Genomic DNA, 23,147 nt, shown 5'->3' with positions numbered 1-23,147 from the left:
TATCTGTTATTTTGAAAATGAATGGCGCCATAAATTCCATGACTGGAGCAAAAAAACCGCAGTTTTAATTGGTTAATAATATTGAAACCAATTGCAGTAGCTTTAATTAAATACATAGAAAACATAAAGGACGAATTGGACATTCAACTTTTAAAGCGTAAAGCGGTAGAAATTTTACAGGTGTCGGTGAAATATCAAAAACACTCCAAATTTTCTCTTAAATGTTCCATGATTGGTGCCGTTAACATAGGTACTTTTTAAGAGACTTGAGAGTTCATTGGGGCGGTCTCTCTTTAGGTGTCCAATCTTCCGAGGCACTGCAATAAAGCCAGTCTTGTAAAAGCTCTCATGTGATCTGTCGTCTAGTATGGAAATAATATCGTTAAATACATACTTTTCTGTTTGCTTCTGGTACCTACTATGATAGATCCGTTTTGTTCCATTTATCTCCCGGTTGAAAAAGAATCAGTCAGTACATCTAGTGAACTCGGGCCCCCATGGTCGCTCCCTCGGGATAAGTTGACAGTATCTCGGTGACAGATAACCGGGCAGTCAAGCGCACCCCTGAGCGGCCTAATGTGTCATAAAACCCAATACGATTGTCTCAAATGAATTACGGACGGCGGATAACATCTAATGTTGAATAAATCGGGGGTACGTTTTAATTAAAGTTTAGGGAGTCAATAGGAATCAAAGTTCAAGATAATTCAAAATCTTGTAATTTAATTGAAGTTATTCATTATGGGTTTAAACTACGCTACTTATCCAATGCTACGTTTATTATAGGCCACTAAAAGGTATATGAGTGCTCATATGTTATCCCACATCAAATAAAGGCTTAAGAACTTGCAGTTAAAATGCAGTATGCAGTCAAACACTTCATTTAAAGTTAAGAACAAAACAGTGTATTAGCATTTATTCTCACGGCTCTACGAACCCTAAAAAAAACAATCGAAAATCGCTCGATTCGAAAGAATATCAAACGGGAGAACGCAACAATGACTAAAATTAACTGTCAAAGGGGCTTTTACGAGGGCACTCGACATTTTTTCTCTCGAAATGTATACGACATTGTAAGTATTGTTGCTTGGTCTAATTATTCGGAAGCTACAATGGCGACGGGAGCTACTTCAGAAGCTGGAATAATGACGGGCGTGCATGGTAGCAGAGGTAGCGTACCGCCTTCTCATACATATTTATACGGCCGTGTCACTCGCAGCACAATTGCGACTATTTTTAATTTGCCACGCTCTGAAACGATTCTATGCTGCATGGTCTTAAGCTGTAAGGAAATATATGTATTTTTGATTCATGATATCATCTATTGCACAACATTTACTTAGGCCAGCTTTTTCTCTTATTATTAATAAATAAACACATGTAATTTAAAATTAGGTTAGGTTAGTACACTACTATTTATGTCCCGTTTTATTAGCAAACTAAATTAATCCCACCAATATATTATACCTATCGATGGGAAAACGAATCACAAGTAAATACGCACGCGCACTACGCACTGTAAATTCACCTCAATATCAAAAATAAATCATTTTTATACGTACAAATTGACAAACAACAGTCAAACCCTCACAAAAGCAAAAAGAAACAGAATCGATATTGTCGATTTGCTTAGTAAATTTCCGACACAATGTGTAAATAAATACAGTATAATAAGTGGCCTGAGGCGGATGCCTCGTGATCGATTTCACTCAAAAAATGCAATTCATACAACAAAGCACGAGCGTATTGTGATGCCGACGTCACCGCTCTGCACCGGCCAAAAGGCTCTTGATACTTTACCTAAGTCATAATAATTATTGAAATTTCATGCAATAATAATAAGTAAGAGATTTTCCAGAAACTTTGTTTTTTATTATATACACGTAGGTATAGTATAAACTTTACATTAGCAAATCAAAACAATAGTGTTGGGTTCCTGCCGGTGAGTAAGGTTGCCAGAGCTCAACGAGGGGGGCGGGTTTAGGGTCGGCAACGCGCATGTAATTCCTCTGGAGTTGCAGGCGTACATAGGCTACGGAGACGGCTTACGATCAGGCGGGTCGTATGCTTGTTTGCCACCGAAATAGATTAAAAAAAAAAATTGAGCAAGAGAAAATTAAAACTAGTGGTTCCTCAAAATGGGTTTTAACTGTCAGTTCTTAATATCTAGTCAATTACGAAGTGATTCTTAATAAGCATAAGGAATGGATTAGGATGATTGAATAACAACCAAAGTTACCAATTTTTTGTTTAAATACTTTCATATACATATTTTCAATACTTTTATTATACAATAATTTTGTCAGAAATCTTATACTGGTGAGAATAGTTTCTTACGCCCAAGGCCAAAAGTATGGAAACAAGGTTGTTTTCTTTAATATTTAATGTTTCTGTCTTTGTTTTATAATTGAAACCTAAAATTTACATTAAGCAATCACAAAAGGTTAACAATACTCGCTAAATATCAAAACATCCTAAAATATAGTCAATAACATAAAAAAAAATTAGGAAAAATTTACATAATTATACCCTTTTAATTGCTTTGAAAAATGTTGAACTGGCAAATATCATAGCCACAACTTGATTAATTTGAGTAATTTACTTTTAAAATGTTCTACTATTATATTTACCATTAAGTTTCTAATGAGTAGTATATATTACATCGCTTAAAAAATCACACTTTTCTATTAAAATATAAGCTTGTTTCTATACTTCTTGCCGGGAGTGTATGTCTTAAAATATCAAGACGGTTTAATGTAGTGTAATGCACAAACAATGCACTCAAGTATTTTTACTCCAAATATATCTTTGAAAGGTTCTACGAGCGTGACTACAGTTGTAGCGAGCCTCACTAGCTCTCCAATTGCCCCATACAACTCAAGGACCTTGTTCTTTTGCCCCACTCTTTTGTTATTGTTTTCAATAACAACATTTATTAGTTGTATACATGTTGTTTTTGATTGATATGGGAATGCGCTGACCGTGAGTCGACTTAACTTTAAGATCCTTGTGGGAATGATTATGCAAATTTCGAACGACATATTTACAACGCGATTTTTGAATTCGGAATAGAATGAAATCCTCAGAGTTGACATGACGATGCAGTTTTAGAATAGCCGCCTTGGGAATAAAAACCCTGTAGGTATCAATTGAAAGCGATTGAAAATAAATTATTTATTTGGCCATCCACAATGGGTAATAGGATTACTGTAGGTGCGTGGGTTCGAGTCCCGCACGCCAACCGACCGCAATAAGCCATTACAAAGCTTCGTCCGTCTGTTGAAGTTTTTATAAATTTGTTTATTTAATTTATCACGCTCGTTTATTCGTTACTTCCTCCGACTATACTCGATTAGCTTTTTGTGGTTAGTTACTATTCATTTTTTTGGGACGACCTTCTTAATCTTTCGATGAAATGCTATTTTGGTTTTTTGTGTATTCGATTGTTTTCTACCCATCAATTCGTTTTGCGACAGGGAAGTTTTTATGTAGGAAGGTATCTACGACAGTATAGATACCTACTTCTTATAATAAATCTTTGTCTTATTCAAAGTAACGTGCACCTTTCAAAGTTTAATTGGAATGTAACTACTCTTCCAAGATACTAAACAAATTATGTATAACACATGGGACATTTCGTAACTAGCTCGCTGTGTTAAGTGCCTCCCATACAAAAGTATTGGATTACCAACTTGTATTGAGCGCTAGAGAGAGAGCCCATAATAACAGCTCAAATGATACATTTGGAATACAATGGGGCGATCAATTCAATTTTTGAATCGAGAACGCTCTTCTAGCTCTTGCTTTTTTATTTTTTTACTCGTCTAAAGTGCTGTTTTGTTCAGCCAGCATCCGAGGGAATTTGACAGTCACTGTTTTTTCTTGTGTTTTTCTTTTATGCCAGTCGCTCGCACTAAAGGAGCATTAGGTTTTTAATGTTAGGTTATGGATACAAAATAAATCTCTGCGTTCGATCGGGTGAGGTATCGATTAATAACACATCGGTGTGGTGTATATTTTATATGTAAGTGCTATTGAATTTACTTTTTCGACGCATGTGGTTGAAAAATAAAACCTTTCAGGAATGAGAGTCATGGGCAAATAGGACATAAAATAGAGCATTGTGAATGAGAAGGATAAAATAAGGAGCGTTAAAATTTACTCATTACATTACATTACAAACAGACTGGCCAGTAGCCAAACGGCCGGTTGGCTGGGCGTATGTTATAATGACATCAATTTGAATATTCAACATTGAACAGCTATCTCATTTACATAAGTTCGGCCGTTGAATTCGTAGCGATGCAAATGTCCTACACTAATTGTGGTGTTCATTTTTCCTGAGTTTTGCGCGCTCGCGTGGCGAAAAGTTGCGTCCACCAGTTAGGTACTACCATTTCTGGGATTAACATACAACTCTGTTGCTAACTCGTGCATTTGAATTGTCTTAACTTGTATATCGAAAACGTATTACCTATAGAATATTGGCTACAAGCGCTTATTCTTATCTAGCCCCGCCAAGTTTGTGCAAACGCAATGCATAAATAATGACCCTAAAATTAAGACGAAAGTGGAGGACCCGCGCGAAATCGCCTTTTCATACAAACGTAGTCCTCATTTTCCTCTCTGGATATTAACATTATTGACACTATTTTGAAACAATTTGTTGTATTTCAACCAGAGCTATGCCCCTACGTTTGATTTTTTCGAATTTTTAATTATTTTAAGAGTTTATTATAAGCATTTAAAATGTGTCTGAAATCTGTTTTTCGCTCCTAATTATTACATTAATCAAAAAATCTAAAAAAATCAAACGTAGCTATGATTAACATAAATCAAATGATGTAAAAATATTTTCCATAATGTCAATATCCAGAGAGTAAAATGAGGACTACGTTCGTATGGAAAACGGGCGGGACGACAGGGGCGTCATAATTATAGCGAACTTATTAAAATATGTGTTTATTTATGTGTTCGGGTATTTAAATCTGTTTCAGTAGCATTTCGTGGCAAAACTAATAATTTTGAAACAGCGATAAAAGTTTTTCTATTAAGAAAACACCTAATTTTGCCAAAAAGCGATCGCGTAAAAACCTTTATAAAAGAAATAAGAGCGGGTGTTCGCGCAGTAGGCCGGAAAGATTTTATCTGTTGGCAATACAGAAAAAATGGCGCCCACCGGAAGTGTCCGAGCGCGGCGCGCGGCGCGTTACTATTTTTTTCTTTTTGTTTTAAATGGCTTTTTCCCGGCAGCGTTCGGCCGGAAATGCGTTTGCGTTGAGCTGCCCCACATAGCCGAATATGTCCGATTAACTTTATACGCCACTTTGACTCTTCCCTCTACTGTTTAAAGGTCCATCTCGTTTGCGTCAGACCCCGCGCTCGCGAGCGTAGCGCTAAATAGAATGTTTTTATTCATGAGTCTTAAGCTCCCATTCTGTTTAGTGAGCGATTCCCAGCTGATTTACCGTCTAAGTAATAAATTTTCAGAAAATGGGCGTCGCAATTCTAGAAACTATCAGCCCGAAAGCAATTAAAACCGTTTTTAAAATTAAATCTGATTTCTATGGCAGTACCGTAATTGTAACTTGACGCTGGTTATGTTTCGTAGAGTTGAAGGTAACAAATATTTAGTAAGCTACGACTGTACATAGCAGTCAAGCCAAAACAATCGCGCATCGACAAACACCAAACGAAAACAAGAAATGTATTGGGATGACAGATGCTACGAAAATTCATGTGACTATTTCCATACAAACATTAAATTTCGATTGGTATTTTCTATCAACATTCGTCATCTTGGCTAGGCCCCCAGGTATGAGCGAGTCATAGATGTTAACACACTTCACTTTTAAAAGTGGTCTCCACAACCGTGTCGATTTTTACGGTAAATAATTATTAGTCTATTTCTTTTCATATTTAATTTTATAGTAGGTTTCAAAAATACAAATATAGCAGCTGCACGTCAGTCTGATCGTCCGGGTGATAAGGCTGTGTCCTTGCACAAAACAATTATTGCGCTTAGGTCGGGCGAGATTTCGCAATGCCCACTTTGTCACAAGCTTTTGTCACGAGAAATGGAGATTTTAAGCTTGATATCGATGCTTGAGAAAAGACCGTTTCGTTCTACATTTATAACAGATTCATGCGGTCGTGATGAAGGCAAATATAAGGCGGGTCGTTCAAATACATAGTGCCGTGGCCTTATTACTTAAAACTGTATTTGCTATTTCTTGCAGATTAACTAAGGTGTTGCCGCAATTTAATGATTTATATTTTACAAACGTAAAAATTTAAATATACGAAAAACCGGCGCTTTAACTGCTTATCAATGTAGGTTTCTGTGTGTTCGCTGCAATAGCGTTTGTAATAAGATTCGATCTAACAAGTATATTGGTTTATCTCAAACTACCTAGCAACAGCGGGCTACCGCGAGGTAATTAGGCGATTAGACACCGAGCAAGATGATCGCAGATCTGGCCCGCGGCCACGCTATCGGCGCCATCTAGCGTGATCTACGGCCGAGAGGAACACATTAAACCCGTTCCATTGCACTACATTTTTTTTACTGGAAATAGTTACATTCAAAAAAGCACAACCTCTCCGTCTCCAAGTAGTCGGATCGGTAATGTTAAGACAAAGCAAAGTAATTAACTCACAGTCTATCAAGCCAGCCAACCTATTAGTGTTATGCGGCTGATTGCGTCCACGAGAGAGTTTGGGCCGTTACCCCTCCGGTACATCTGTAAACATCTTCGAGATAAGCATCTGACGTTTGACACAAAGCGCGGTTGCGAGAGATAGTATCTCGAACTATCTGAGTGCCCCCTCGCTCCCCTACTTCCTCGAGCCGCGTCTAATTATTTATTTATGTCCGCCTATCATACCATCGATGCGCTCGAGTGCTAAACTTTGCGGAGCTCTGGTTTACATGAATTCAAATTTAGAATTATCATCTAGGTGATCTCCGTGACAGTCCAGAGCAAAATTAACGCAGAGCATTATTTCTAAATATTTTCGCTTTTATGCAAGGGGATTTGCAAGAGGTAGTTTTGTCGAGTGCCACTGTTTACTTCTATTCAAAGCTTTCAAATTGAAAGTGCTCATACCCATTGTCCATCTTACTAACACAAAGATAATACTCGTTTATAACAATGTCTAATCCTTCGCTAGTAACAAAAGTTCGCATTAATCCCTTAAGTCCCTGTTTTCTATTTCTGAGATTTTTGCAATCAGCTGGTAGGATAAACCGACGAAGCAAAAGTGAAGTAGGTGTTCTTTTGTATTATGCTCGCCACAAAAAATATTTTTACACTTAACCGTCAAACGAAAATTATTGTACAAAAAACTTTTATGACATCTCACTCGTACAAAGTGGTCGAGTCAAGGTGTAATTTGATTGAAAGCACCAAAAAAGTCTTATAATCATATAATGAGTGGTGGAATAATTACTGAGGGCTTAGAGCAGGTGCGGCAGAGGCGCACGCGCCGCCGCCGGCCGCGCAGTGCCCAACAAATGATTGCCTACTGCCACAATGAAATTAAATAATTTCAAACTAGGGGATTTCGTAGATATTAATTTAATTAGCTAATATAATGAAAAACAATTACGATTTCTACTTTATATTGAGTCTTTCAAATCAGTTTATACAGTCTACTCAGACTGTATTATAAACATACGGTAAAAAAAGAAAAAGGATGGCTAAAGCAAATAATAGGGAATACTTTAATCATCAAACTAGAACCAGAACCATACTTAAAAATAAATTCATAACTGGTAAGATAACACTATTAAGTTCCATAAAAATTAAGTTAAGTATAACGCCTAGGTGTTGGTAAAAATCCAAAGAGAGCAATTTCGCACAAGGTGCAAAAGCTGATTGCCATGTCATTGCTTGTATGTGATAATTTTCCGTGGCTGTATTATTGTGTGAGTTTCTATACATATATTACGACTATATTGTTTTATTGCGCCCAATAAGTGTACAATAGCGGATACATAGGTAGTTAGGTACATATTCTAAAACAAAATTATTGCTGGATGGTGTACTGTGATTTTCCAAAACCTAATTATCTAGTCAATCTAATTATTTATATATTTCAAATCTGGAGATGAGTTGGTACAACATAACATAAAAATACAATTATAATTAAGTATAAAACATAAATACTTAACATAAAAAAGAATCTAGGTAAGCCTAGGTGGATGCATCAAAAAGAGCAGTACCTCTTAACACAGGTAAAGATTTACTTAAAAAGAGGTACTAAATACTATATATGTTAACTGTTAATTACTCTTGATTGAATAAATAATTTTTAATTTAATTTAATTTAAGCTCAAGAGTTACAAATCTGGTATGACCAATGACTACTTAGACTATTCGTGCTCCTGTTTTATGAATTGCAAGATTAGCTTAACTCATTAAATCAAGTAACAAAGCCGCTTTTGAGCTGTAACTAGTGTAGTGACGTCAGCATATAAGTTATCGATGTGCGAGAAGCTGTTTTAGTCTGTGTCGATGTCGACAGTTATGAGTGGTCGTTGGCGGGCCGTATGAATTAGTGTAGCATGGTAGCACTGCGAGATTTAGTGCGGACGGCCAGGGTCTAATTGGACCGGGTTCGAGCCCACGGGCGCAAAACATTTAAATTTATTGTTTTCCATAATTGTTTTTGAGATGTGAACTTAGTGATGTCCTGCCACATATACTATCTTCATTACAAATATGTTAGGAAACTATCGTGAAGATATTTGAAGCAAATATTTCACTTCTTGTTAACGTTCACTATTTCAAAATGTCGGGTACAACCTATTAAATTGCAAATTGCTGCATCGACACTTTGTGCAATAAATTAACGGTGTGGCGACAACTTGTGTAACTGTAAGCTTAATATTATTTTCCTTTTTTTTGGTATCCACAACTGATGAAGCAACACAAAGACAGCTAACCTATGACTAAATTAATGTAATATCTTTAATATGGGTTAAACGTAGTGAAGTTGCGATTAAAGCGTGCATTACACTGGTTACCCACACTGAAAAAAAAGTCTGCTTGTGAAGTTTTTAACAAAGTAAAAATACGTAGGCAAATAATGAAATATTTGTCTTGTATGTATTTCCTTATATGAATTTGGTGTTAAAAATAACATTTCATCGATAAATTTTATCGAATTTATACAGCATTAATTTACAAGAAATTTATCAATCAGGTTTGATTTACGTTAGCTCCCGTCGGCACCGACACTTGTTTCATATCGATACGTGAGAACTAATTAATGATGAACAAAATAAATTTAGTCTCAGAGATAAACGGTTCGGCTTATCTTAAATAAATGGCATAAATAAAATCGTTGTAAGAGTTAATTGAGTTGCAATTGTGTCCCACGAATTGCGTTGATGTAATTAAGAAATTTTTATGAGTACTTAAATTATTAGTAGCTGTCAATAACTTTCGTTTTGATTACAACTTCGAAATAAATATCAAATTATGATCGCAAATAGCATACAATTTCCTATTCACGAAATATCGCTTAAAAACTGTCATAATTATAACAAAATTCCCTTTTAAAGAAATATCGTTTTTAAAAAACCGTCTCAACTCTCAATAATAACGGTGCTCTTCACTATAAATTACCGATGTCGATATATTCGGCGCGTGTATAAATCGTCATTTCAATTACACCGGGAGCAGCTGTCCGCGCACCGCCGAGTATTTATTTTAATCAGCTCACATATCAAAACCGCAGTTTATCGACAACTTCGGGCACATCCTTAATTACAAAAATATATTTTTTGGTCTGACGGCTTTTTGAAATAACATACGGAAGTTAGCGGTATCATAATTTGTTTTATTTGTTTCAAACTAAAATGTGTATCTACAATAACTTCGTTAATTAGGTAGTTAACACTTCAAATACCCAATCGCTTAGTACCCAAGTTTTTTGTAGCTGTTGCTACAAAAAGCTTAAAAATAATGATATATAATTATATATTTTTTACCATGAAATACTTTAAAATAGCCTAATTTGTCAATATTGTGTGTAAAAAAATCCGGCGCCACAAAACGCTCGGTTTGAACGCGTGCTAACTGCGTGGAACTAATTTCCTTAAATCATTTTTTGTCATTACACTGTCAGCGATAGAATTCTTCACTAATACTGTATAGCACCACTGGTTTGAACCCTTTCTAGTGATAGTCGGGTGGTTTTCAGTAGACCGAAGACATAGAACACTTCTTTATTGGCTTCTGAGACACATGTTTTCAATGCGTGACAACGTTGTAATAAATATTATTCTATAAGAGCTGCAATTTCATTTCTCATGAAGGATGTATTAAATATACAAGAATTGCATATTTGACATAGTGTGAAATCGGGCTTCTCAAGTTTTATGGGCCCGTAACCATTTCCATGTATCAAGCGTAATTAATTTCGAAAAGAGAGCGACAGATCGGTTAGTTCCTTGTATTACCGCTCCGCCTTCCTAACACAAAATGCAGTATGTAGTCTCAAGGCTTGTACGAAGGAAGACGCTTGTGAGTTACTATTAGTAAACCTTATTACCTTGTAATAAAATCCACGGTTGGTAAATAATAATAAAGCGTGTTTTTGATGGTTGCGTTTTTCGCTGCGGCCGCGCGTGTGGCCGCGACGGCCAATTGCGCCAGCGCCGCGCCACGCCACATCTACCCCGTCCGAAACATACGGCTTAATTGCTTATTTTGCTTCGTTTGTTAGCATTTTCATTTAAAACTGTACTACTGATGGGTGGTTAATTACTATCATAGTTAAAACTGTCAATCAATGTCAATCCATATGCTACTTCATTTTATTATACATTTAACTTGATCAAAGAATATGAAAGAAGTGAAAGATTTGACGGTTAGGTGCCCTATTACTGGCTTAAAGAAAGTAAGATTACTTCTACATTTTACGTCTACTTTTTATTTAGATAATTGATTGACACTGGATGGAAAACTATAAGTGTTCCCTGAAAAATATATACCTAGTCGAAAACGATAATTACTTATTTGACGCAGGTATTAAAAAGCGGCCAAGTGCGAGTCGGACTCGCCCATGAAGGGTTCCGTACCATTTATGACGTATTAAAAAACTACTTACTAGATCTGGTTCAAACCAATTTTCGGTGGAAGTTTGCATGGTAATGTATATCATATATTTTTTTTAGATTTTTCATTCTGTTATTTTAGAAGTTACAGGGGGGGGGGGACACTTTTTTTCTCTTTGGAAGTGTCTCTCGCGCAAACTATTCAGTTTAGAAAAAAATGATATTAGAAACCTAAATATCATTTTTGAAGACCTATCCCTAGATACCCCACACGTATGGGTTTGATGAAAAAAAAAATTTTTTTAAATTTTATGACGTATTAAAAAAAAAACTACTTACTAGATCTCGTTCAAACCAATTTTCGGTGGAAGTTTGCATGGCAATGTATATCATATAATTTTTTTAGATTTTTCATTCTGTTATTTTAGAAGTTACGGGGGGGGGGGACACATTTTTCCACTTTGGAAGTGTCTCTCGCGCAAACTATTCAGTTTAGAAAAAAATTATATTATAAACCTCAATAACATTTTTAAAGACCTATCCATAGATACCCCACACGTATGGGTTTGATGAAAAAAGATTTTTTGAGTTTCAGTTCTAAGTATGGGGAACCCCCAAAATTTATTGTTTTTTTTCTATTTTTGTGTAAACATCTTAATGCGGTTCATAGAATACATCTACTTAACCAAGTTTGAACAGTATATAGCTCTTATAGTTTCGGAAAAAAGTGGCTGTGACATAATCGGACAGACAGACGGACATGACGAATCTATAAGGGTTCCGTTTTTTGCCATTTGGCTACGGAACCCTAAAAATGGCATTTAGGGTTTCTGCTCGAGAATTCTCGAGCCGAGAAATCTCGAGAAATTTGCCCTTCGTCGAGACGGGAAATCTCAATGCCTCGAGAACTCGAGAAATAAATCTCTAATGAAAAGTAAAAAGAAAACATGCGTATAGCACGTGATGTGTCTATAGTGTAGTCATTGGGTAGTTAAGTAAATGTGAACAATGTTTTCTTTTTACACTTTCATTGACTTAAACATTTATTAATTATCCAAGTAAATAAAAAACTGCCTTGATCGACCCCCTATCATTCTGGCTTCAACCGATTTTAATGTTTTAAAAACTTTTGAACTATTTACTACTCTTAAATGTCTAAAAAATTCGTCTGGTTTTAGGTTCATTACTATTTACTAAGTGCCAGTACCTATACTTCGTTTTTTTGCATTCGAAAAAAGGTAAACAATCTTGACCTGTCTTTTTATTCAAAAACGCTTTAAAAAAATTAGTAACAATAGTTACTAATTTTTTATGAAAGCAAAATTTATAATTGTTGTATATTTGCCTCGACTTATTTTTATGGTTTAAGATATTAATTTTTCAAGTGTTTTTCTATAAAGACACGTCAATATCGCCTATCTTCTAATAATGCTAAAAACACAAATTATAGGTCCTTGTAATAACGAATGTTACAAAACCAAATTACTATTCATAAATCAAATCATCCCGAATTCCCGATACATTCCTATTAACAAAATAGCATAATTTTAGCAGCTTCATTGTTACGTTGAGTAAGTCCTTCTTCCTCGCGTTGTCCCGGCACGTTACGTTGAGTAAGTATTAACATTATTTATTAAACTTCTGTAAATTTGTCACATCGAGTTAAATTAATTGACTTGAATATTCTTGCCTAATAAAATACCTTATTGTGGGACATTTTGTTAAATACCTAAAGAAATACACTATAGCATATCACATCGCCGGCACGCACGCTTGCACCTATAGTTTTTTTTCTGTTTGTTGTTGATGTTTTGATTATTAAGTACAATTTATGGTAACGAAAACTTGGTAATTATTATTATTTGATTATTGATCTCACCTACGACTCCTATGATTCTGATTATTAATAAAGCAAAAAAATTAAAATTAAATGGTGTTTTTTAAAATTTTCAAAACTTCTCGAGATACTCGAGAAACTCGAGAAATACAGGTCGAGAATTCCCGTGCCTCGAGAAATAAAAAAGGTCGAGAAACCAGAAACCCTAATGGCATTCATTGTTTAGTTGACATGTTGGAATACCTAATTTAAATAGCTAATTGTAGAGAATTCCATTTTCAGTGGTGTCAGGCGCATCGCGCCATTCACACGCGCCGCACCGATAAACTGGAAAAAATCAGAGCCAAGTCTAGAAACTCTTCGCTTATAATGAGCTCAAATATAAAACGTGCTGTTGCGGAAAAAAGAAATAAAGCTAACGCACGCAACACTTAAGGTGTCGCGAACAAAATGAAAATAGACATTAAAACAATGCCGGCAAATAATTAAGTAAGCTCTAAGTAACTGTGAGACAATTACTAATTGCTTTCGTTAATTAAGTTGACAAAGCTCATTACGAGATAAATTGGAGCATTATCGCATAACAATACGATATTTGTGGTTGTAGGTGTTCGATTGCTTGCAGAACGTACAACGAGCGTACAGTTTTATGAGAGTTTATATTGTTTTAGCTATTGTTGGTTGTATTATGTAAAAATAACTTATGAACATACAAGTAGGTACCTAATTTCAAAATAGATAAGAAAAAATAAACCATATTTAATATTGAATAGATATTAGATTGTCGCCTTAACTCTCGAGCACCACTACTACCCGAACCGATAGCTAATAGTTGAAGTGACACGAGCGCCTCCGTTCATTATCCATCATCATGTGACCGCATTATGCCAGTTATTGGGTCAAGTCATTTTACTATTTTTAGTCTTAATAATGCATGCAACGCATGCAAGTATGTATTCTGTAATAATTGGGATATATGAACACTAATTTATATGCCTTCATTTGTTGTATTTATGACACTTTCAAGCGATTAGTTTACTTGTATTTATTTTATACGTCGGTTTTTAAATAAAAAGTTGAAAGATTGTGTTTGCAAACTGCAAGCCTCATGCTATCGGTAATTCTTGTGACACCCCCTAGAGTAATAACTCTTCATTTGTGCGAATTATGACAATATGATTATTGGATACGAGAAAAAACAAATTCACACCGTAAATGCGCCGATCAGTTTCAATAGAGCAATTCACGGCGTTTTTGTGCCGTAATAGATGTGCACGCTTTTTTCTCGATAATTGATTGTTAATTTATATGGTTCATTGTGTATTTAAACTGTCTGTCTAGCCCGTCCGATATTTATCTGTAGCAGACGGTGTATTGGAAAATATCGTACCTATAAGTTTAAATGGGCACATAATAAGCGAAAATGATTTACAAGTCATTGTTAAGAAAGCACTTTTATAGAGCAATAAAAGGTTGCAACTGCCTCCCTTTAATTAAACTAGGCTTTCTAGCTCGGAAAATGGTACCGTGAGCGGTATTTTCCATGGCATTGTGGAGTGAGCCTGTTATTTTCCCATTTGAGCGGTTTTATGTGTGTGCTCGCTCGGCAGATGGCTCTGATAGTGTAATAACTTCGTCCCCGATACCGCATCTAGAAATGTAACGTAATTATTCGCACGCACAATAAAGTGCATCGCGAAACTTTAATTTTGGAACGCATTCGTTACGTTTCTATTGAGTGGCTCTCACGTTCGCATACCTACATACGTTGCAGGTGAAGATTTCGTGCAAGCACAGACATTCGCATAAGTTTTTATGGCTTGATTTCACAAGTGCGTAGTCTACGTGCTGACTGCTTCGCGGTGCGTATCTGAACATCTACTGCTAGTTTTGTTTCGAATTAGCTGTTATAGAAAACGTTGTTTCGTATTTTATGAAAGTATTGTTTGCATTTCCCAGGGCTGTTCGTATAATGCTTATAATTGGTGGTTGTACACAACTCATTATTTTATATGGTTTGCAAAGGTTGTAAAGTCTTGTTAAGCTAATTAGACACAAATACGTACCTATATCAAAAGACGCAAAATATTTTTGGCCGTAGTTATTCAGATATACTTACATAATTCATGTAAAATAATTAGGTGTCGATATCTTAGTAAAGGATTAAATTCAGTGAGTGTAGTGTTTATTACACAAGTACTATTGGTAATAAATAAAACTAAACTTAACACTAGCACCATACTTATTATCAGGATAAGTGCTAGCATGCAAACAAAATTCAGGTTAGAATCCAAACATAAGCTTGTAAATATCTTTCAGATTTGTAGGTGAATGTTCTGTTGATACCAGCAGGGTGGGTGAATGCGAGCCGCACACGCCAACCGCTCATGCCACGGTGCACTGGGTTGTCCTGAATCAATTAAAAGTCTTTACTTTAGTTCACGGGTGTAACTATGTGGTTTCATATTTTCATCGACAATGTGAAGTCATAAATCACGTAAATATTATTTTAAAATATTTCATCGTATAGAATACGTTTTATGGTTTAGGTCAAGGGCCTGTTTCACAATGTCCAAGTAAAGTCCTGAATAAGCTACTTGCCACTTATCTGACGAATAATGTCAACGTTGGCGTTTCACAATCTTCAAATAACCTTAACTGGTAGAAAAAGTGCTAAGTTTTGCAGGAAGTTATATCTGGCAGTTAATTTATTTGACAATTAGCTATCCAATACTTCACTTGCACATTCTGAAACAGGCCCTAAGTATTTTTACAAAGAGATCTTATATTTTCTACACACCCCCATGTGTAAGTAGAAGCATACTCTAACATTTGTATTATCACCCCAAACAAATGACCGATTTATGGCGGCTAGATTATATTACACTCTTTTTAATTATAGATACCGAATTATACAATAGGTAATAACCTATCATGATGATTGTATTACCAAGTCAGACATTTTCGGCAGAAGAAAGTTATAAAATTACCTAAATATCTTTGTGATTTTCACTTAGAAATCATTTTCAAGGGTAGGGGTGGGGTTAGGTATGTAGTGTACACTGAATTTTAAACTAGCAAGGCAACTTTGAAATAGCGCAATTTCAGTAACTATGTTGCGACATGAATTTCAGTCGAAATTTTAGCTTAAAAACCGGAACGGTGACTGTGTTTTATTAGTCCCGGTTTAAAGCAGCACATATCTCCGTGAACTTATGGCTTTTACAGGCCTGGCCAATAGCGCTGCTTTATGTGTCATCGCTTCACGTTTTCGGGCGCGACGGGGAGTGGGCGCTAGCGGGAGTCGGAGCGGGCGCGGAAGCGGGTAGTTATATGCTTAACATGAAACTGAAAGCTATTCCTCTAGACGATAATAGTAAACACATTTGTTTGGATTCACGTTCAACCCTGAATTGTTAAATGGTAGGTAATGATAAGATGGAAACGTTTTAATGTAAGAATCACAATAATAAAAATTATAAATACAAAGATTAATTCAGTACATGTTTCTAACAAATATGTAGTATTTTTTTAACAAACTTAAATTATGCTTGTTTTAAAAAATAAGAACATCAAATCATTAGTCAAAGTTAGTGATCCGAGTATCTACATATTATTTCATACCATTATAGAATTGTTTCTTACAATTATATTTTTAACAATGGAACTTTCAAAAGGATGTTATCTTAGAAAAAAATAATACAGTGTCCTCTTCATACTCCCAAACGTCCGCGCCACCGTTGTAAAATCCCCACAAAGTCACCGCTTCAGCGCCCGCTTACGTTTCCGCTCCCGCCCGCCTATCTCCTCGTAATCACGTGCAGCCCCGTCACGTAGTACACGGGGGCGGAATGTTGCATGCAAAGTGCGTGTTTCGTTTACCACCGCGTATTCGCTGCGCGCCGTATGACCCCCGTATTTCTGCCGCAATTATGATTCTTGATGTTCCTATGTGGCCCTCAGCTTTTAATGGCTTTGAGTTTTAAGCTTACGGATTTATGTTTGCTCGTTTCTAGAAACATGTTATCGTGAATGTTTTTGATTTGTCGACAAAGTTTCTTTTCCCTTTCCCTAACCATGTGCCTTTGCGTCAGGTATTCCGTATTCCATATCATACGTGTATTTATTACGCTATAAAGGTTTTTTTTAGTGACTAACGTGCAAAGTTTTGGAGCCCTAATGCAATAAGATTTCGTAATTTTTTTCTAATAACTTCTTCCTTTATCTGAAGGAACTCAACATAAAAAATGTACCCTTTCGAAATTAATTGCAAAGGATTATATTTGCAATTATTCTGTTCTTTACGCCCGTTTAGAAAGTGTTCATACTCGTAAATGTTTTTTCATTGCAACCTGAAAGCGTAACAGTTAGCCCTAGTAGTATTTCATGCACTCGCCTCGAACCAAATACACAACTCTTTCAGTATGTATACCTAAACTGTACAACCGAATGCCTATATACCTTGCACGTTCATATGTATACAGTAGAATGGGAACAGGCAGCGACGTAATTAACCTGACATAATGGCCAGTTATTAAGCAATTTCTCTAACATGGCGGATGCCTTATGTCATGTAACATGCACTATATACTGGCGAGCTTCCGTGTGCCGGCTATGGTGTGGTGGTACAGTTATTGCGAGCGTTCCATGTAGTTGGAGTACTTCAGCTTCACTATACAATTAATGTTTAATTATATTCTGTTAATCCAAAGAAATAGTGTTTAATCTTAATTGAACGGAAATAGTAGGACGCCTAGTGAGACATAAAGCGAGATATATCCGCTCGCTTTATGTATGTCTAAATATAGCAAGGAAAAGCAATAGGTAAACGTTACGGGGATAAGTACAGCAATGTTATACCTACCGTGTCTATTGTATCAAGAAAATCTGAACTAACGTGACTTATTTTCAAGTTATTAATGTAAGTACCTACTTACACGCAATTATATTTTTAACAATGGAACTTTTAAAAGGATGTTATCTTAGAAAAAAATAATACAATATTTATCCAAAACTTATTTAAGGTTAGGTATCTAAATCCTAGATTATTTGGTTAACCATTAAACGAATTTATTTTCTTTCCTTTGCAGACTGTACCTACATATATACACGTATATTTTACAAGATGTGTAGAATTGAGTCGTCAATAGGAAGTCCCTGAATAGACGTTTATGTGCAGTTATCATGACAGCAGACATCATTTGACCCTATCTCCTTCATCTATTCTTAGCTCGAACATCAAAGTCTCCATTAATGCAGCTCGCCATTCCGCGCCTCCGCAATCGCGAAAAACCTCATACAAGTATCTCGACCTAATTTGCTCTGGCTAAATTTGCCGGCACCCGCTTACTAAAGAAGTATAACCAGTGGAGATAGGCATAGCTAGGATATAAAACTCTAAGACTTCATATTTTGTAGAGCTACATAAAAAAAACTGTTTATTGATGTAGACTGTGTCTGTTCATGAAAAAGATAAAACAAAAATATGTATATCTACTTTTTTGTAACTCTTTTAAATCAAACAGAAGTAGTACCTACATTCATGACATGTGGTTAAAGATTGAATTTCATGTAAACACCCTGTGCACTGCACACATCAGGGTTGGATTAATCTGAGTCTTTTTTATCTATCATCAACTATCTGCCCCGCAGGCGCTAAAATAAGTAGTACAAAACGAAATTTCTCATAACTTTTCAGTTTCACAACTGTTCTTCATTAATCAGTGGACAGAGTGCTTTGTATTAATGCATTTTATATTGGTTCAATTGGAAGCGTCGACGGCGCGGTATGCGCGGCGCGTGTGGGCGATTCGCGGGAACACATTACGGGAATTGGCGCATTGGCCGTTAAGGATGCGCCGGACTTCAGCGGGATAAAGGAGTCATTTTGGTAGATAATTAGTCCTATTTAATGGAAATATATGTGTCTTACCCTTAGCCGATTCCTCGGACTGCTGAGAATAGTTACCATAATTGCTCTCAACGTAGCTCAGTTTTTTGACAATACCTAAGACCTTTGCCTTTGAAATAATAATCGGACTACTTAAGCAAAATCGGGTAAACGAAAAGGGAATATAGTCGCGGAATTAGTAAGTATGTATTATGTAAAGTATCTAATCTGTGTTAGAAACGTTTTTCCTATAACTTTTAGTATCAGCTCCAATTAAGTCGATAATTCACAACTCAATTTAGTCGTTGCGTCACACCGTTCTAACCTCAAATATAAACATGGTCACTAAGGGCCTCATTAGCATTTAATAATTTCATCATGTACCTACCGCTCACATGAACATATCAAACTGCATTAGCGTAACAGTCATTGCACATGTCCAAAAAGAAAACAAACAAGATCAGGTCATGCGTATGGCCTGGCGGAGCGATCAAATCGTGCGTTTAGGGCACATGCCGCCTTCCTTGAAGCCAATGAATAACTCATTGTCCGTCCGTCCGTCGTGACGCATGCTTCGCCGAAGTGCCGTGCAGGACTGACCGGGACACTTGACCCGCGAATTTGACGGAGGAACTAAAGAAATTCACCGAGTTACGTAATTAATGCATATGACAAACAAAAGTTGACCGTGTGCGGAGGTTGTTCAACTTTGGTGTATTTATTATCAAATACCTATGTAGTTCAATAAGATATTATAAAATCTTTTTAATGCAATAAGTATGCCAAAAAAGTAGGCTTCAAATATCAATCATCGAAATTATATTCAGCGTACGACAAATAATTCTATGACGTATTCTAAAACCATGACCTCTACAATAGAAGAGGACTACAACCTCACACAAAGAGGTACAAGGTTACCGTCAATTCCCAGCAACTGCATGTGCAGTAATTGGGATGCGTCGGCGGTCGGCGCGTCGGCAGGCCAACAGCTAAATATTCGCAGCACTATTGTGATAGCGTTTTATGGTCTCGGCGAGCCTTTATACTTGTAGTTAGCATTCTAACATGGTGCCGCTGACGTTTTTTCATACCGCTAAATGTCAACGATAAAGTTCTGCCTGTGCGCATGACTCGAGACCCATTTGCGATTTATAGTCTTGTTGCTGATGTTTTACTTCATTGAGGAAACCCGCGTTGGTATTCACGGTACGCTCTTATTAAAATACAGAATTATACTCTGGATGTAAAAGCAACGGCGTCTTTGTCATTTTAATAAGCGTTTGCACAAAGTTTACGTTGGACGGTTAGTCGTAAAAAAGTAAATGTTACACTAAGTGAATCATAAAGTTAAATGACAAGTGTGCTTGTAGCTTGTATTTGGGTAACATTTTATCATTTGTGTTCTACTTAATTATACAAAATGCTAAACTTGTGTCAGAAATAAAACTTAAATGTCTGCGAAATATACTAATTTCCACTTTCCATTGTTGCAGGTAAACCGGCCCCTAACGATGAAGAAGGAGGGCATCCAAACGCGGAACCGCAAGCTGAGCAGCAAGAGTAAGAAGAAGAAGGGCGGCATGGGCATGGGCGGCGGCGGCGCGTGCGCGCTAGCGCTGGGCGGCGTCATGGGCGACATGATCAAGCCGCTCGGGGACGCCACCAAAGGCTTCGGGGGATCAGCTTTCCCGTCTGCTATGGATTTCGGTGAGTAAAGACTGATTGTTGCATAGAGATAGATTGTTTTCGGACCCGGATACGTCCTTAAACTACGTCCAAAAGAGAGGTATGGGCATTGTGAATGTCATCTCGCTTTATGTGGTAAGGCACAGCCAGTGGATGTCATTCCAGATCTAGAGCAGAGCCCAACTAGGGAAGTACCTCCACCTTACAGAAAACAGCAGCCAAATAACACTAGACCCTACTCATAGTGTTGTGTTCCTGTCGGTGAGTAAGGTTGCCAGAGCTCAAGGATGGTTTAGGGTCGGCAACGCGCATGAAACTCCTCTAGAGTTGCAGGCGTACATAGGCTACGGAGACTGCTCGCGCAAAGATACTTACATTTATTTGTTCCCCTGACGATTCGAACGGGTCTTTTTGCAAACAAAAACGTAACGACAAGTTATAATGTTAAAAAATAAAAAGGCAGGCTCAGTCAATATTACACTGGTTTTATGTTTATGTTTGAGCAGATTAGCATATTTCTTTCTTTTCGAATTGTCGTCTACCGTCAAGGTCGTATTTATTTCGTTACGTAAAATACATATTATATATTGACATTTGTTTGTGCAGGTCAACACCAAGTGGGGCTGGTGCACCCGGCAGCGGCGCACATGTCCCACTGGTACGGCGCGCCACACCAGGGCTTCGCGCCGCCCCCCACCTCGCACAACCCCTACCACCACCACCACCTCGCGCAACTCAACTCTATGGTAAGCTATCACAACTATCGGTCTTGTTTTACCAACTTTACAGAGAAGTAGATGACTATCTGTCTGATTAATGCAAAATACACATCTTAACTGAAAAACAAATTCTTATTTTATCTTATCAATATGTGGTAAAATCGCATTGGTATCGATCGGTTTAATAATTATCTGTTTAAATACATTTTACAACCCATAGATATACTTACTATTATTATTTATCCAAAAACTTGTTATTTAAGGTTAGGTATCTAAATCCTAGATTATTTGGTTAACCATTTAACGAATTTGTTTTCTTTCCTTTGCAGACTGGTTGGAGGAGTGAGTACACGTGATAAGTCAACCAAACCTGTGAGCCTGCTAATTTATGAGAATATTGTTGAAGGAAATACGCCGTCCCCGACGGCTGCAGACCTGCGCGCAAGCAAACACAAAACATGCTGTGATCACACCACGGTCTACTAACCGAACATTATAGTTATTATCCCAATGACACTTCAGCACATCACGTAATTTATAAGACTGTATACAGAATTGATGTTTGTAAGATTATACAAACGTTCTGCAGTTTGAATTGAAGATGTCTGAAAAGGATATATATCCCAGTGAAGGGCTAGTCTGCTACACGTCGTTGTATACCAAAATGTCTTGTTAATATTTGGTTATGATATGCAGCTGACTGTAGGTGCAGCCAGCTGCAGACTCGATGCCGGAGCACGTTGCCCATAAGACTTTGATATTCCGTGATCAGTTTCCTACGAGTATTAAGTAAGGTGTTTTACAATGATGAAGTAACTAGCGAAATTGTACAGTATTATAATATAGGTAAGGTCGGTACGAAGTCGGCTTAGATGATTTATATATAACTAAGTATTGTTCGAGAAACAACATGTGTATTTGTACATATCTTTCATATTAAGTTATATTTCGTTCCTGTATAAATTGTTTTCTTTCTTATATTTAATTTGGACGGCTCGGTTGGCTATAGGAATTGTGATGTGTTCAGAGAGTTATTCCAGAGATTTCTTTTGTACATTTTATTAGTATAGTTGATATTGAATGAAATGCAATAGTAATTTATGTAATAGGTTTAAATCATGCAATTTGTAAATAATAGCCGTTTTAATTAGTGACGTAATTCAGAACTGATTTTGTGGATATCAGTACATATAATATTTCAGTTGTTGCGACCGAAGATGGCCACTGGATTTAATAGCTCATTGGTATTTATAAATTAAAATATTGTCTATGTCACTAAAAAGTACTAAACTAAAATTTTATATTACATGCATACCCTTGGTAAATTAAGATATTGAGTGGCCATATAGTACTTGAACAATTTTGTGAATGAATCGTCACGTTTAGTACCGAGCAAAATGATTTAATTATCTTTGGTATTAAAGTAATTCGGATAAAAACTTGTTCTGAAACCCCCAAAATATGTACATAATATGAATGTAAATTGAACCAGTAGAAAGAAATAATGGAATCATTATAAGACTATCAAAATAAAATTGTAATTTAGTGGTCACTGCAACACAACCCGTAACGATATCCCGTACCTAAAATTTTAGTTTTTAAAACAGGACATTGTGAAGTTGTGTATTTTAAATAAAATTGTGAATAAATTATCAATATTGATATTATAAAAACGTTTCATTACATTTTCATCTACCACATCAATTAGTAACCTAACGCTAGAGTCAGACCATGCTAAGTTTTCGTTCCAAGCGCTATGTCGGAACTTATAGGGATATGCATGCATTTTTACTGCGAAGTTAGTGCAAAGTTAGCGTGGTCAGAGTCTAAATAATTGTGAAGTTAAATGTAGGCGTCGCAACGAATGGCTGTCAATGTCTCCCCTGGTCTTCACACTGGAAACGCATCAATAGTCTTAAATCAAAAAGCAAATCAATTGACCATCCA

At 36.4% G+C, this 23,147-nt stretch overlaps 1 protein-coding gene across 6 annotated transcripts in view; it reads left to right on the top strand.

The window, feature by feature from the left end:
• LOC133519882 (GATA-binding factor C) overlaps nt 1–22,873 on the top strand; it is a 104,566-nt gene extending 81,693 nt beyond the window's left edge. For all 6 annotated transcript variants that reach the window (XM_061854062.1, XM_061854064.1, XM_061854063.1 and 3 more), the window contains 3 exons: nt 20,289–20,502; nt 21,088–21,227; nt 21,530–22,873. In XM_061854062.1, the coding sequence (XP_061710046.1) occupies nt 20,289–20,502; nt 21,088–21,227; nt 21,530–21,556 (381 nt within the window). In that variant the 3' untranslated portion in view covers nt 21,557–22,873. The remainder of the gene's footprint in view (nt 1–20,288; nt 20,503–21,087; nt 21,228–21,529) is intronic.
• The last annotated feature ends 274 nt before the right edge of the window (nt 22,874–23,147 follow it).

The sequence above is a fragment of the Cydia pomonella genome, chromosome 7 (assembly GCF_033807575.1).
Source record: "Cydia pomonella isolate Wapato2018A chromosome 7, ilCydPomo1, whole genome shotgun sequence".
NCBI lineage: Eukaryota > Metazoa > Arthropoda > Insecta > Lepidoptera > Tortricidae > Cydia > Cydia pomonella.
This window is presented reverse-complemented; position numbering and strand designations above follow the sequence as displayed.